The following is a 17,015-nucleotide window of genomic DNA, read 5'->3' as shown; positions in this document are numbered from 1 at the left end:
TCAGTACCCAACCCTTTGTGTGTTACCTAAGAATGCTAACATTGCTAATATCTAATGGAATCTAATGGGGACTGTTCAGGATTAAAAAGCAGAGTATTCTTCATGTGCTATGCACATTTTCACTTTTTTGGATGAAGAAGGCTGCTTGCCAAAGTAAACATGCTTAAGCTTCTGGTCAGAAACTTGTAGGCTACCTTCGTTCTTGCTTTGGTTTGGTGGTTTTTGCTGTAGATTTAATAGATCACACATTAACAGAATATTTATAATTATTTTATTAAAATAATAAAATGGCTAAAGCTTACTGTGTTAGGTTAGCCTATAGGCTGCTGTTACTGTTGCCTGTTGTTGATACTAGGCTATTAGACAGGGCTGTATTAAATAGATTTTTTGGATTTAACAAATTTGATGCCATCACAGTGTCAGTGACTGTGATTGGTCCTGAATCAGGGTGTCATTTGTTATGAGACATCCCCCTGACTGCGATAGGTCCTAATCGCAGCGTTGTTTTTTCTGAGACCACCCCGACTGCAATTGTTCCAAAGCCTGAAAAATGTATTGTTGTTATATCGAAATCTCAAATTGATCTCAAATTCAAACTGCTCATATTATCAACAGTGTTCTCATATGAAGTTTTAAGTGGTGATATTTAATGTAATAACACAGAGCTTGTGAACTGGCTGTAGACGAGCAACAAAACGCCTGGACTTTTTCATAGAAAATAATCACAATTTAAATTGCAGTCACAATATTGGTGAGAAAAATCACAATTGGACATTCTCCCCAAATCTTTCAGCCCTAGGTCCTAATCACTGTCATTTGTTCTGTGACCTGCAGTTGGTCCTAATCTCAGCATTGTTTATTCTGAGATCTCCACTTCATCACAGCTGGTCCATGTGTCACATGGTTGCCTTTAGTCACTGCGCAGAATGGACCTCTAGCAGTGCTGAGTGAGAAAGACGTACGCAAAGTTCTTTTTAAGTGTGCTTAACGACAGTGCGTCTGGGGGTGGTTCAGTTTTGTTTACTTCAAACAATAAAAGAACTATACTGCCACTTTTATTGCCAGACACTGTAAACATGTACTTAAATCAACACTTTCCATCCCTTTCTTCCTCTCTCTGGCCCTCTTTTATTCTTTGTTTCTCTCACCTTTCTTTCTCACCCAGAGCTCCAAGGTGCTGGCGAAGCGCGAGCTGTTGAAAGTGCCTCTGATTGGCTGGACCTGGTACTTCCTGGAGATTGTGTTCTGTAAGAGGAAGTGGGAGGAGGACAGGGAGACAGTGTTTAAAGGGCTCCATCAACTCAGAGACTACCCTGAGTATATGTGGGTGAGTGTGTTTAGCGGCTCCCCCACATCACTGATCTACTCATTAAACCAGTGACGTCTGAAAAGACATAATACTCAGCTGTTAGGCTGAACCGACAAGAGCTAATATTAAAAGAAGCGGCGCTTCACAGCGGTCCAGCCAGAGGAATCAAACCCTCAAAACCCCACTCTATACACTGTCAGAAAAACTACACTTTCAGGGTACTGTGCAATTTTTGGTCAAGATACAGCTAATGTAAATGTACCCTCAAAGGTACAACATCAGTCTTAAGGTCCAACTGTGTACCTCATAAGTTATGTAGATACACTACATTGACTTTCCCAGGCAAGAGGGGCATACCTGTACCTTAAACATCATTGTCATAACATTTTAAAATACAAAAAATAAATTAAAAAGCCTGAAGTCAAGACAGGGTGTCAGAAGTCAGTGGAACTTAAGAAAATAAATATATTTGGTAAATGTTCCCTAACTAAAGGTACTGAAAATGTATCTTTGAGGGAGCCACCCAAATGACAGTTTAGTACATTTTTGTGAGAATCTTCTCTAGCCAACCAATAAAATATTCTCTGTCAAAATGATATTCAAGTTTGAAATGTTTTTCAGACTGCAGCTTTGGAAGCAGTGCTTCATATATTTTAAAGTATTTTAGTGTTATAAAAATCAATCAAATTAAATTTAAATAATTATGTGATAAGCTGTTGATTTTAGCAAATTCAGAGCACAGAAGTGTGTTATTGTGAATAACATGACAGCTGTGATTTGGTTAAATTCATGAACTGAAGTTGAGGCCTTGTGTGTTCTGTTGTGTGTGTGTGTGTGTGTTTTTATTTATTTATTTATTTATTTATTTATTTTTAAACATTGTTTCAAATACATGGTTTAAAGATTGGCATTTTTTCTGCCAAAAAAAGAAGTTCCTCCACAGGTAGTATGTTTCTTAGAACAGTGTATTCTAGACTAATTCTAGAATGTTTCCCCACTTATACAGTTCCGGAATGTTCTGCACAGTTTACACGGTTACAGTGTTTTCCTGCATTCACACTCTTCAGAAATGTGTTCCCCCCTTCACGCTGTTGTAGAATGTTTTTTCCTCATTCACACTGTTTAAGAATTTTTCCCCCATTCACACTGTTTTCCCCTTATTCACACTGTTCTAGAAAGTTCCCCTCAGTCACACTGTTCTAGAATGTTTTTCCCTGATTTGCACTGTTCTGGAATGCTTTCCTCCATTCATACTATTGTAGAATATTTCACCCATTCACACTGTTCTAGAATGCCCCCCCCCCATTCACACTGTTGTAGAATGTTTTCCCCGATTTACACTGTTCTAGAGTAATTCCCTTTGATTCACACTGTTGTAGAATGCTTTCCCCGAGTTCACACTGGTCTAGAATGTTTTTTCCACCGATTCGCACTGTTCTAGAATTACGCCCCCCTTCACAATGTTGTAGAATGTTTATCCCCCCTTCACAATGTTGTAGAATGTTTATCCCCCCCTTCATGGTGTTCTAGAATATTTCCCCCCATTTACACTGTTGCAGAATGTTTTCTCCTTGTTTACACTGTTGTAATATGTCCTCCCCCACTAGTTCATTTGGTTTCTCAGTTGGTTTTCTAACATAGTAAAACAGCTGTCAAGATTAGAATGTTGGTGTTTGTTGGGTCAGTTTGCTCTTAAAGTGACCATTGTTTTTACTGATGATCAGCAGATGGATACAGTGTACGGGCGGAAAAACCGTGTTGTTATCCGATAAAATGACATTGTTTAAAAACTTTCAACCAATCTGATTGTGTGGTCGTATCTGCTATGTGTAGTAATAGCAAAAACCATATCCACTCTTAAAAATTAGTGTCTGTTCTTCAACGCTCTGTTCCCTCATTGACCTGTAAGCTAATACTGTATTAATGACTTAACCTTGGTGGTCAGATACATAAATACACAGCTAACATCAGTTCACTTCACAAGAGAGGAGGAATTACTGAGTTATTGGGCAACACCAATCAGTGCAGCAGTGGGAGCTGCAAAGCACTTACATTAAAGAGAAACATTTTACCTATCTGTAAAATGTATACAATTAAATGTACACAATTTTCCCCTTGCCTCAAATGTACTTGTTTAGTCTTGATATGTTTGGCTAATGTGTCTTGGTTATCTAAAATACAAAAACGTGGACAAAGGTACATGGCATAGCTAATATCAGTCACGGTAGCTGTCTTAAAGTCTGAATTTTAACCACACTTTAGTCTATGTTTATAAATAACAATACCAATGCGAATAACACAGTAAGACTGACTTAGTGTGTTATTGTTTTACAAATTCTGTTGTAGATTAGAGTACAGTTTCCAAAAGCATATAAGCAAGTCTGTTTGAAATAACATGGTTTGATGCAAGTGTCTGATCATTTAGGCGTGAAGTTGCAGCTTAGCTACAGTAACCTCAAAGCTCCAGCACAAAAGTAAAGAAACAAATGTCAGACCCCAAACATGTTCTTGGCAAATCAATAACATTTTTAGCAAAGGAAAACAGTGTGTTTGATTTTTCTTTAATCTATTCCTTTGTGTGTGATGTTTATTTCTGCAGTTTCTGCTCTATTGTGAGGGGACACGGTTCACTGAGAAGAAGCACCAGATCAGTATGCAGGTGGCTGAGAGCAAAGGCCTACCCAAGCTCAAATACCACCTACTGCCACGCACCAAGGGCTTCACCACCACAATGCAATGCCTCAAGGGAACAGGTGCGCTCTCACACACACATATCACTGAATTCTACTGCAGTGCCTGAAAGAGGAAGCCACCACACACATGCACTTTCCATATTAGTCGCCTGGCAGGATGTATTAAGCCTTTTGCACCAATTTTAGGCACAAATAGTCACCATTATGCCTGAAATAGTGTGGATGTCGTATGAAAATTTATGCAGCAGTGTATAAAAAAATGCCAAATGTTTTTTTTTCTTCATACATATGCATTTGAGGGAGAATGGGTGGAAATATTGAAATGTGGCTGATTACATATTCCATTTGATTTACCAAAGGTTTGACGGCTAGTTTAGTATGAAAGTTTCTCTGTCTCTTCATCAGGCATAAATAATGTCTCAAAAGCGTGTTGTTGGAAGGCTTCCTTTAACAATGGCAGCAGTCAGACTTGAAGACATGATGAAAGAATATTTACCAACAGAATAACGCTATTGAGCTCTCAGAACGCTTCTCAGAGTTAGTGACTAGAGACTCCCATGGCACTGACTTACTGTGTTTTTGTTTCACAAATTCTGTTGTTTTTAGCCAACATAGAATTACACTCCTGTAGAATATTTTGAACTTAAACTCAATATCTCATCACGAAAGTTACATTTTTTTTTTCTCCCTGACAATTACCATTTCACTGCACCTTTTACACCCTGCACCTCACAGATGGTCCTTTATGCAGTTTGTGTGATTAACTACAGCCATAGTAAATTAAACATTCGTTACAGAAGCACTGTGAGCACAAATTATGCATCAAGTCATGTTTTACGCTGCACCTATTCATGTTTGTACACCTGGTTCATTGTTGTTATCACTTATACTGTCCATTTATTCATTTAAACAATTCAGGACTCAATTCTCACAAAATTTTCCATAACAAGTTAAGACCTTTGACATGATGTTAAAAACACCACTCTGTCTCACTTGAATGTAAATCCAGTGTTTCTCAACCCAGCCTTTGGGGTCCACCAGATGGTATACACATTTGCTGTATCCCAGCCCCAAAATTCCTCAAGCAAGCCATTAAGAAGACTCAGTCAGTACCTGGCAGGTGCACTGGGAGCTGAATGTGAACTGTCTGGTGGCATATGAGGACTGGGTTGAGGGAAGTGAAAGTTAGTGGTGGCATTCTCCTAGTGTTGTTTTTTTTTTTTCCCAGTAAAAGCAGTATATGACGTCACATTGAACTTCAAAGATAAGGAGAACCCCACACTACTGGGCATCATCAGTGGGAAGAAATACAGAGCCGACATGAGCGTCAGGTTAGTAATCCCACTCTCTGTCAACTCTGCTTGCAATGCAGTGATCAAAAATTGCATGGAGTCACATAAAGGGGCAGATAGGTTAGATATTGAACCTCATATCTGCCATATCTGTAGTATATTGTTGATTACCACAGACAGTAATTTCCTTTAAACACAGATTTTTTTCACAGCAGATGCCAACTGTAGCTTTAAGCATCTGAAACAGAACAAGGGTCTATTTACTAGGCAGTGAATATACAGACAGGTGATTACATTTCCTCCCTAAGTGCACGATTCTCAGGCATCTTTTTTCTCCAGATTTAAACTGATGGCAGTTTAGTCAGATAATCAATGCTGTCATGTCTTTTAGTGTAGCATAGCAGAAATTGAACTCTCATTTACACTTTGGTAAATAAATGTGTTTTGTTGTGTTGTCTCTGAAAAATTCAGCACAGTACCTACCTAGTAGCATCTTTACTAGTAACTTAATTAGCTTGACAACTTAACAGAGATTATGCCCACAGCAGGGTGGATTCACAGCGAACAGGTCCAACTATTTCCGCTTAGCAACCGTGAGAGATGGCTTAGCAGAGACAAACAGCTTCCACCTGAGCACTAAGCTGAAAATAACACTTGCCTATAAACTACTGTTGTTATAAATGATACATTGGCAGGACGGCAAGCCATTTGAGGTTTTTGTGTGTGAAAAGATTTGATACACTTAACAGTGCAGTGGAAAAATATTTATGTACGGTCAGGTTTTCCTAATGTTCCATTCAAAACATAATGAATAAATGAATGAATAAAGGAATGAGAGTACTTAGTAAACTTGTAGATTTTGTGAATCTAGTGTAAATAAGTTTTATATATTTGTGCACAATTTCTGTTTCTTTGTGGAAAAAATATAAACATTTTAAATTAGTATTACCTTTGTTTTTGTTCATTTATATTTTCACAAATTCAGGAATATAACCGTAATTGAAATGTTAAAAATGTGTAGAAGTGAGTTCTCTGTTGAGGATGTGCGTATTTTCAGAAAAAGAATGAAATGTAAATGCCTATGACTGTGTATGCATAAATTTTTTCACACAGAGCAACAGCTCTCGAATTGGCCATATTTTGCAGGACTTTACGTAGAGCATGGTTTAGGCAGAACAGCTTTGTATGGAATAACACACATTTAGTTTTGATAATGAAAGCCACCTGGTGCTCACACCAATGCCACCAGTCCCTCTCCTTCTTGGAGTAATGCTGCCCTCTAATGGTCCATTGCACTGATTGGTGTTTTCTGTTTTGTCTTAAAGGCGTTTCCCAGTAGAAGAGATTCCCGATGATGAGAAGGAGTGCGCTGACTGGCTTCACAACCTCTATAGGGAGAAGGTTAGAATTCTGTCTAATGTCGAACATGACTTGCTATTCGTAATTATTTGTAATCAGCTGATAGTGGCTCTTGATCTGTGTCCTTGTTTTTAGCTTGTTATCTACCTATACATGTACACATATATGCACGTAAAAGTAATTTCTTTAAACTTAATTAGAAATTTGCACAAGGAATTTTTTTTGTGCATGTATACAATTTTCAGGATTTACATCAACTTCCTCTACATTTAGTGGGGCTGAATATGGCAAAAATTTTGAAAATTTCAAGTTCAAGAACCAGAGCTAACAAACAGTGGGTTCAACAAACAGTGGGTTCCCAACTGCAGTCCTAGAGATCATGTGCTTGGCACGTTTTCACATTTTCCTCAATCTACCACATGTGATGCAACTCATTAGCTAATTACCAAGTCTTTCAGCAACTGGATCAGGGATGTTAAAGCAGGTAAAACACAAAGGTGGGGTCTGCAGAACTGTGAACAGGAACCATTGGCCCAAGCAATATAGTTTCATTATAGAGAATGTTGGCTTTTTGTCGGATGGCTGGTTTACGCTCTGCTAATTTTTGCCTCAATGATACCAACACAGACAAAAATAAGCAAAGAAAAAGAATTCTTTGAGATTTAAATATGGTGGTTTTTGATTGCTTAATGTCAGTGGCTCACCAGTGGCCATTTTAGTACCTTTGCAACAAAAGACAGCCTATGACAAAGTTGTGACAGTGTAATACATTTTGGTACACAATCTTGGAATGTGATTGCTGCTATGATGCACATCTAAAAAGCAAATAAATAGGAATGCTATACTGGATTATGTGATTTTGGATTATGTTATTCAACTTGTGACAACCACTGTGTACATGCATGTACTAGAGTGCATGCAATTGAGTGAACAAGATAATGTATATGTCCGATCAAACGACTTGGCTCAGAATTGTTAACTTACTTGCCTATATACATTAGCCTAGCCTTGCCTCCAGTTCACCTAGAGCACCCTGCCTTGAAATTGCAAAGTCAGCTAGTCGCTGCTGATGAAAATCATAATTTTCTTGCAATGTTGGAGAATCTTTATGCTATAATGCAGCATGATTGAACACGAGTGTCATAACAGTCTGCCACAGATTTTTTTATTGGCATCAGTAACACAGTAACATACAATAAGCCTCATGTGGTGTGACATATAATAAATCTGCTGTTATTGCAGTATACTTTATGTAGGCAAATCGCTGGTCAACAATTTTGTAAATATGTCTTCAAAGCCACAGACATCCTGAAACGAAGACGTTGGCTTTTCTAGCTTGCTAATGCGTTTTCTAGCTTGCTAATCACTCCATCTCATACCAGCCTGTCCGTTTGTTGGTAGGATGCACTGCAGGAATTCTATGAAAAAGAGGGCAAGTTTCCCGGCCCCACCATCAAACCCAAGCGTCGGTTATGGACTCTGCTCAACTTCCTGTTCTGGGCTACGCTGCTTCTGTCCCCGCTCATTAGCTTTGCCTGGGACGTCTTCGTCAGCGGCTCCCCCCTCCTCATCATTGGCTTCATGCTTTTCCTCATTATCGGTCAGTGTCTTCAAAAAAATTACAATTGTTTTGATATCATTTCTTTCTGTCGTAGATGTCACTGATATTGTGAATTGTTGGAATTAGCGAGCAAACATGACTTGTGAAAAGCTACAGATCCAGACTGATAGTTAGCTGTCAGTTGTTTTGCTAATCAGTTTGCTAATTTTGCTAATGACATTCATCCACCCTCTCTATCTGTCTGTCTGTCTGTCTATATAGCCTCTGTAGCTGTGCGCCGTCTCATTGGTGTAACGGAGGTGAAGAAAACGGGTTCCAGCTACGGCAACGCAGAAGCCAAAAAAGAGAATTAGAACTTTTTCCGCTGGTCAGCCACCGTATCACTCACTTTGCCGTCACTGCTCAGACATGGAGTTGCCCACCTGTGCAGTCATCCTCCTTTTTTTAATAAAAAAGAAAGAAAAAAAAAGTAATAATTACGACTGAATGGGGAAAAAAAAATAATGGAAAAAAAACTCAACATGGCGTTGAAGCATGTGGGGGTTTGGGGAATAGTTAATTGTAACTTTATAAACTAGAATAATACTTATTAATTATGGCAATTGTTGCAAAACAAACAAAATGTGAAAAGAAAACAATACAAATGTGAGATCATCAGTAATACTCATCTCCCTCAGTTACCTAGAGGTAGCCTGAGGCTGACCAATGACGCGACACTGAAAGGGTGATTGACGGCCTGCTCCTCCTATTCCTAGCCTTTGTCCTTCTCACTAGCTTAAGACCCAACAGTCCTCAGGGGTCTCTACACAGCCACGTAGTGTGAAGTTTTCTATTTAAGCCACTTCCTATAGCTGGACACCTCCCAACCCCACGTCCCAGATGCTTAACCTCCTTCCTGTCACTCTGTATATTCCCCTGCCCCTCTGCTATGTCCAAACAATGGTTCCTTCTGCACGGCTCTGCAGCAGCTGTCCCGGCCGCCGTCCACTCTCTAGCTGTTATGGACTTCTAGAGATGCTGTTAACGTGACGTCCCTGTCTTTCGTGTCCAAGTTTCTGTCAAACGTTTAACTCAAAGCTACAAACTAGAACTCTAGGATTTTTTGACACTAATACAGAGTGTGTGGTAGGAGTGGGCCATCTCGTCCAGGCCAGCAAAGCACAGGTGACAGCCAGCCCACCGCATCATAGTTCAGATTGAGTTTGCGTGACCTTCGTATCCGTTTGTTACTGATTAGGTTGGTACGGCTTGATTGGTAAAGATTAACAGCAGGGTTGATAATTAACAAACAGGGTTGATGCAAATGAATGTAGTGAGTAGGGGGCTCCCCAGTGGAAAGTGAGTCTTGTTCCATGTCTCATTTTTTCCCCTGATTCATTGCATTGTCAATAGTGTAATGCAAAAAGAGGTGTAGCAGAAAGGTCTGTTCTCATTCCATGTAAATTCAGTAAAATCAGTAAAAAAAAATTCATACCTGGGTCTGGGTCTACGAAAACCACAAGAATTATTTTATGACTGGACTGCCTGTATAAAGATGATTAAGCATTTCATAAATAATAAAACGTGCATGGAAGGTAAACAGTGATGACTTGAAGATAGTTAGCAGAGAAGACCATGTTTCCGATTTTAAGTGTTCTTTAAAACATTACAGCGGTTTACAGAGACTGAAAGAGGGTGGTTGAGGGGATAAATGGACCAAGAAGAAAAATGCATACGATTAACTTCAATTCAGTTCAATTCCATTTCATTTCTGTAGGTTACTCACTGTGACAAATGGCTGTGTAGCACATGTGAATGTGAATCACTGGATGATCAACATTTTTTTGAGTTTGAGTTGTAAATAAATTTCAGGAATTCCTCCTGGATGTTGACAGTTCTCCAGTAACTGTTTCCTATAAGCGTTTAGCAATAGCAGTGTAATTTATTGGAGGATTGGCAGTGGAATATTAAAATGTCACTGTAGTGGTCTATCAATCCATCACACTCCCGTCGGAAACACACAGAGTCCAAACACATAGCAATAAATTATCATTTTCACATTCTTGTAATGTAACTGTCCAAAGGCATATTTCTTGTCAATTTAGCATGGTTTTTACTGCAATGAGCGTTTTTAAAAACATTACAGATGGCTGTACTTGGGGTTCGTTTGTTAGCGCACTAATTGTTGGGTTCAGTTTAAGAAATGCTCAAAATTAGTTGAGTTCATCTTCAGGCCACTTTAAATTGAACCAGTTAGGTTGCTAGCTCATGAACTTGTTTTATACCGCCCGGATCCATGCAAGCCTTAACAGAATAGTGCAGCTTTTTTTTTGGGGGGGGGTGTGTGCATGTAGAGAGCCCTTTAACCTCTAAGCTGATGGATGTGTTTAGGTCTCACAGGCTAACGGGAGCATTTGCATTGTGCAGGTTTCATGCAGATAGATTAATGTGTAGATAATGAATCATATGTAGTCAACTATGTTGTAAAGATCAGTGTGTGGCCTATCTGCTGCTGTACGTGTAATTTGCACAGGTGTCTTGTCTTTCATGACGGAAATCTGTACAAAGCTTATATGATGCAAATGTACCCAAGAATGAGGGGTATGGTTGACCACCAAGGTCAAAGTTGATCATTTTAGAAATGCATGGGATATCAGGCCCATAAGAAGAATAATCTGTCTTTTCCGATCTTGTTTTCTTTCAAGTGTGTTTGCAAAGAGATGCTATAATTAGCTTGTTTTTTTTCCCAAAGCATCATTTGACATAGTGGAGATAGAGTGCAGTGTAGAGAGACAAACTAAAGATCCTTTGTTTTTAAAGCACTGATTTCTTTTTTTATTCAGTTGCTTTGTATCCTGGGCTTTATTGCGCTGATTTTGGGTCATGTTCCCCTTTTGGCTGAATTCACTTACTGTATGCTTACAAGCAAAACTGAACCAGAATCAGACACATTATCATCAGCACACACCCTGATGAGTAGAGTTTAAGATTTGTGTGGGACAGAAAAATGCATTTAACCACATTTTATAAGAGGAGTGGTTCTCACACTGGGATTTGAAGTGTGTGTGTGTGAGACACTCTACTTGAAATGTTCTGTTCTAGGCGAGGTTTAGTATGTTGATAAAGACTGCATATAAATATTGAAATAATATAGTCCATTAAAATTACTACAGAATTTCCCCCTTTTTTTGTATTATCTACCAAATCAATTAAAGAATTCAGTATGTGATAGGAATTTGTGTTTTTGCTCATTCTGCAAATATCTGGGTGTCACTCTACTGCCATGTTATCTTACCATGGTTAAGATTATGGATTTAAAAACGTGTTGCTGCTTCCAGACATTGAGAAAGCAGTCCAAACTCTGAGCTTAAAGGGGAATTCAAATTTTTCAAATTTCTGCATAATTCAGTTGATGAGATCTTCAAAGTATTTTGATGTGAAATTGTATAGAAACTTGCTTACTCAGATGTCTTTACAGTGGTGGTGATAGGAACCAGGGGTCACAATGTCTACAACACAAATAGAGCCATTTTATTTGCTACCGGAAACCACTAGTGAACCTACACGTGTCTTGGTTTAAAAAAGAAAAAAAAACAAAAAACTTTTCTACTTTGCCTCACAGCATCCTGCATGTACCCTTCCATCACTGGTGTGTTTTAAAAAATACAGGTCAAAACCTTATTGGAAAACATTGGGCCTCATTCATCCGTATCTTCCTAAGTTTTTTTCTTAAAGTTGTTCTTGAGAAAAGTCCTAAGAAAATGTCTGTTAGATTCATGACGTGTTCTTAAGCCACAGAATTGTTCACACTTTTGTGCTTTTAAATGTGCGTAGATTCCGATATATCAAATAAGAAAACACTGTTGAATGTCAGAATCTTTGTGAAAACTGCATAACTGGGTTTTAAGAAGAACTTTCTTCCTAAAGAACGGTTGGTGAATGAGGCCTGATTACACACAGTATATTTGAAAACATTTCATGGAATAACTTTCTGTGATGGAGCTCTTAGAGGTATTAAACTCTTCAGACGTTTTGTTCCTATCACCACCACTGTGAACAGTTATGACTCTTGTCAGTTTCTCTTTCAAACCACATTTCACTTCAAACCACTCTGAAGTGCTCAGTTAAGCAGAAATCTTGAAATATCGATGAAATTGTCCTTTAAACTAACTTTAAACTTTGACCATAAAACATTTTATTTGGATATTTCTCTAAAAAGTACACTTTTTTCAGTTTCACAATAACTGATTCACTACTGTGGATATAGAAGATCACGAATTACACCATAGCCACCATACCACACCATATAGTTGATACATCGATACAGTACTGATATTATTGTTATATCCCTTCTGAATGGGACCCGAGTCTGAATCCCAGATGGATATGTGCTACCTCAACCTTTAACTGTGCCTTATCCTTTGTCATACATTTAGATCTGGGGCACTGGATAACAGGTAACTATTTGTGTGCACTAGCATGTCTCTGGTTTTAACTAAGATTATGCTGGTTTAGGACAATCTCATGGAAGCTCATTTCAGCCACTGGAGAAGAATATGTATCCATTTAGTTGGAAAAGTTTTCCATCATTATGACGTAGTACATTATTATGACTTGCTTTGGCATAAATATGATCAGTATATCGTTATAATGAGTTTCTCATAGTTATGACTCAATATCTCAATTACTATAGTGAGAGAATTCTCTCATGATTATGAGATACCAAGTCAGTCATAAATTATGAGTTAGTATTTCATAATTATGACAGCATCTCATTATTATGACTTGCTATGGCATAAACATGATACTATCGGTATCTCATAGTATTGAGAAAGTTTCTCATAATCATGGCTTCATATCTCATAATAATCACTATCTCAGAAAATTGTCTCATAATTATGAGATACCAAGTCATTTATGAATTGTGACTTAGTATTTCATAATTATGACATAGCATCTCATTATTATGACTTGCTATGGCATAAAAATGAAACTCAGTATCTCATAATAATAGCTTAATATCTCATATTTATCATAACAATCAGAAAATTGTCTCATAATCATGAGATACCACGTCAGTCATTATTGAGATGCTAAGTCATAATTATGAGATGTTAAGTCATAATTATGAGATGTTGCGTCATAGTTATACTAAATCATAATTATGGAAAACTTGGTCATTTTTATGACTTACTAAAAGGCTATACATTTTTTTCCCCAGTGGCAGAGACGGACTTCCATCTTGACTAAATTTCAAGAGTCATGGACTTTCTAAATGAGCCTCACTGACCCTTGACATCCGGTCATGTGAAGTCGGCGCGCCGCAGTAGCGCAGTGCAGGAGGCTTTCTAGATGCAACGATAGTATGTTTCCAAACACCACGCGATGGGGAAGTTGAGGCAGGACACAACACGCAGACGCGCTTAAGGAAGATCAGTTGACATGATGGGGACTTTATTTCTGCGGTTTAAGCGAAAAACGTGGGAATGAAAAACTGAAAGACGACGCGTCGTTTTAACGTTTTCGCACTAAAAGCGCTGCAGGCGTAACGTTACAGGTGAAGATGGGGAACCACTCACTGAGACACCAGATGGAGGCTCTGAAGCTTCTTCACGAGCTGAATGGGACCAGAACGGCGAGGAGCAACGCTGAGGTGTCTTCAGATGATTCGGGGAGCAGAAGAAAGTCCCTCAAGCATAAACCCCAGACCGTCGCCGAGAGGGCGAGAGAAAGCCAGTTCTCACGACTAGTCGAAATATTATCACAGATCATATCGATAGAGCAGGACTTACTGCGACCTCTGTCAGAAGACCTGGGGAGTTTTCTCCTCCGTCACAAGGTGAGAGGCTCAAAGGGTCTTGCGTTTAGCTTATCAGCCTGTTTAAAGTCCATTTTGTCCACTTCTTGTCTCTCTTTCTCAGGACAGCGTCGACCTGAGGAACATCTGTCAGAGAATGGCTCTCAGCGAGGCGGGCTGTCAGTCCGACAGGGACCTGAAGGAGCTGAGAGTCTGTCTTCAGCTTATTGTGGACAATTTGCTGTCTGCTGTAAGAGAGGAGAACAGTTTATCGTCCCTGGGGGCTGTCCGGAGACTGGTGGGCATCTCCACCACGTTTTCAGACATGTGAACTAAAAGCGGTGGGGACTTCACCTGCTCTGCGGACCGTTTGTCGTTTGTTTTGCTAGGACGCTTGGTTGGCAAACCCGGAGCTAGTTCAGGATACCGGGGTTAGGCTAACTGTTTACTGACGAACTCGAGACTACCTCAAGTCTTTCAAGGCTCGTTTTTGGTGCTGAACTGTGGAGCTGGGCAATATGACGAAGTTATCTATCGTTGTTGTGATAAATTATCTCACAGTATGCTTTTCTGAGCATATCGTGGATATTGTCAGTACTTAAAACTACTTAACTACTTCATGTTTGACTACAAAGTGAGCCAATAGTCCTGTTTAATTGGATTTAGTGCAGCATGTCAGCCTGTGTGAAATGTCAAAATAGCTTTTGATAGTATTTTAAAATGTGAATTTACTCCGACATATGCCAGACAAGACATATATCGCACCTTATTTTGTATTGGGAAAACTTCTTGAAGTATTGTGAGTATTGTGATACTACATTATTGCCATATCGCTCAGTTCTATGCTGCAGCCACAATTTTCCTATAAGCTGTGATTTATAATTGTATTTAACTTTTTTCCTACAATTCTCTGCCTGTTGTTGAAAGACTTTGAGGGAATTGGCTTTTCACATCTACTTGCTGTTCTCCTCCTCACATTTAGCCCAAGCTGAATTCTGTTTTGTCTGTTTTAACAGAAAGTTATGTTACGATCATGTTCCTGCTTTCTGTCTATATCTGCAAAATGTCAAACATACTTGTAGTGCCTTTGTCCTCACCGGGCAGCTCTACAGGTGTAACAGGTTCAGTAGCTGACAGAGCAAAATGAATGTCTTTTATCTGACTCAGTTCTTTTAATGGGCAGCGCCTAAACAGATGGTGAGACACCTCCCAGAGAAAGCTTGTGACTTCTTTTATAAGACCCATTAGACAAATTGGGACTGGTTTTTCTACCATGCCAACACACTCCTTGATGGTTTGAGCCTGGTCCCAAACTATCTGTAACGATTTTCAAGGGCTTTTTTGGCCAAGACCAGACTTAGATGGCATTTGTTATGATGTAAACAAAGTCATTCAGAATGGTTTGATGTGAAACTTACCAAGTCAGAATTGTTTACAGTGGATTTTATAGGAACCAGCATTTGATGCCTCTAAAAGCTCACAGAAAGTTATACTGAATGGTTATGAATATGTTGCCTTAAGTCAGAGACATTGTTCATGATAGTTTTGAAATCATGAGATCAGACTTTAAGCCCATTCGCAGCAGAGTATTTAATGCAGCATGTTGTTAGGCCGAAATAAAAATAGACTCCAGAGAAAACTTTTTTTCAGATTTTCCACTATTTTACCCATACCGACCTTACATATAAAACTCAAGACATGTGGAGCTTCATTTTCTTTTGTATAGTAAATAATGTGGCTATATTTATACCGCACACATCAGAGCCCCTGGTTCCTATCAACAGCACTGTAAAGAAATCTGACTGGCTAAGTCTCTCTATGCTTAATCTCACATTTTGACAAATCAGTGGGATCCCCATTTTATGTGTTTATAAAGCTAGCCTTAGATTAAATATCATGTGATAGGGTTATTTAAGTTACATTAAGTGGGATTACTTTGATTCCGATTGTGTTTATTGAAGGTGTTTCATATTAGTGGTCATGGATTAGTTTTTACAGCCTGTAGAAATTATCTTATTTGTTTATTTAGGAAATTAATTTATTACTGTTGAACTGAAAGAAGTGGATCTGTTGCAGCTCAGTCTATTTTTATGAGAAACTTTATGTGGAGGAGTATTCCAATGTGTGAATTTACAACATATTACTGTCAAAATAATGTAAACAGTTGAATAAATGAAGGATTCAAGCTATGACAAAGCAGGTGCTTCAACACGTGAGGTTCCCGAGTTAACTGAGAAATTATTGGCAGTAGAAAACACTGTCAGCTTTGTAGACTCCAATGAATACCTCATGCTGTATTTGTTTGGTTTGTGTTTTGCTGTATGAGAGGGCAATAGTAAATGGTTTGTATTGTTTTCATGTTTGTTCAGTGACCACTCGTGACTTGTGAACAGTGAGCATTGCTGTGATGCAAGATCCCATCAGGATAGAAATGCTTTCATTTGAGTTTTTCATAAATTACTTTAAGCAGAATGGTAGGCTTTGTTACATGAATTGGTTAGACCATTTTTGAAAGTGAAATATGTGAATGTGAAGAAGCTTTTAAAGTTTAAAGAACCTCCACGTAAAGTGTTTTACGACGATTTAGAATTGTGTTTCCAGACCAAGAACCATTTAAAAACCTTTCATTTCTAAGAATATACTATCTCTAAAAACTCGGTATTGCTTTTATATTAATGATTTTTATTTTATTCAGTAACAAATTGTACAGTGTAGACTAGGAAAGTATAAACTAGAGACCAAATGTATGTTGAGATGTTTTATACAATATTTAATATGGTTGCTAAACATAAAGCTATTAAATAATGAATAACATGCTCCAGTATAACATGTAGAATAACATGCTCCACTCATTGGGACGTTTCCTTTATAAAAATTTGTGTTCCTCATTCCAATGTTTGATGGTTATCTGTGTTGTGTTGCACTAGTGATGTTGTAGCCATTTACAGTCACTAGATGTCACTACAAACCAAGTTATGAAGGAAAGTTGAAGACTCAAGAAAACAAACCAACTCAATGGCATAGT

General features: G+C 38.5%; 2 protein-coding genes across 5 annotated transcripts in view; both read left to right on the top strand.

The window, feature by feature from the left end:
* agpat3 (1-acylglycerol-3-phosphate O-acyltransferase 3) overlaps positions 1–11,422 on the top strand; it is a 31,767-nt gene extending 20,345 nt beyond the window's left edge. For all 4 annotated transcript variants that reach the window (XM_036563505.1, XM_036563507.1, XM_036563508.1 and 1 more), the window contains exons 5-10: positions 1,166–1,327; positions 3,909–4,062; positions 5,231–5,333; positions 6,620–6,695; positions 8,055–8,253; positions 8,476–11,422. In XM_036563505.1, the coding sequence (XP_036419398.1) occupies positions 1,166–1,327; positions 3,909–4,062; positions 5,231–5,333; positions 6,620–6,695; positions 8,055–8,253; positions 8,476–8,567 (786 nt within the window). In that variant the 3' untranslated portion in view covers positions 8,568–11,422. The remainder of the gene's footprint in view (positions 1–1,165; positions 1,328–3,908; positions 4,063–5,230; positions 5,334–6,619; positions 6,696–8,054; positions 8,254–8,475) is intronic.
* A 1,835-nt stretch (positions 11,423–13,257) lies between these two features.
* dleu7 (deleted in lymphocytic leukemia 7) lies at positions 13,258–16,724 on the top strand. The gene is made up of 2 exons (XM_036563498.1): positions 13,258–14,032; positions 14,115–16,724. The coding sequence occupies exons 1-2, from the start codon at positions 13,757–13,759 to the stop codon at positions 14,319–14,321; spliced, it is 483 nt and encodes a 160-aa protein (XP_036419391.1). The 5' UTR covers positions 13,258–13,756; the 3' UTR covers positions 14,322–16,724.
* The last annotated feature ends 291 nt before the right edge of the window (positions 16,725–17,015 follow it).

The sequence above is a fragment of the Colossoma macropomum genome, unplaced genomic scaffold, assembly GCF_904425465.1.
Source record: "Colossoma macropomum unplaced genomic scaffold, Colossoma_macropomum, whole genome shotgun sequence".
In the NCBI taxonomy this organism is placed as follows: Eukaryota; Metazoa; Chordata; class Actinopteri; order Characiformes; family Serrasalmidae; genus Colossoma; species Colossoma macropomum.
This window is presented reverse-complemented; position numbering and strand designations above follow the sequence as displayed.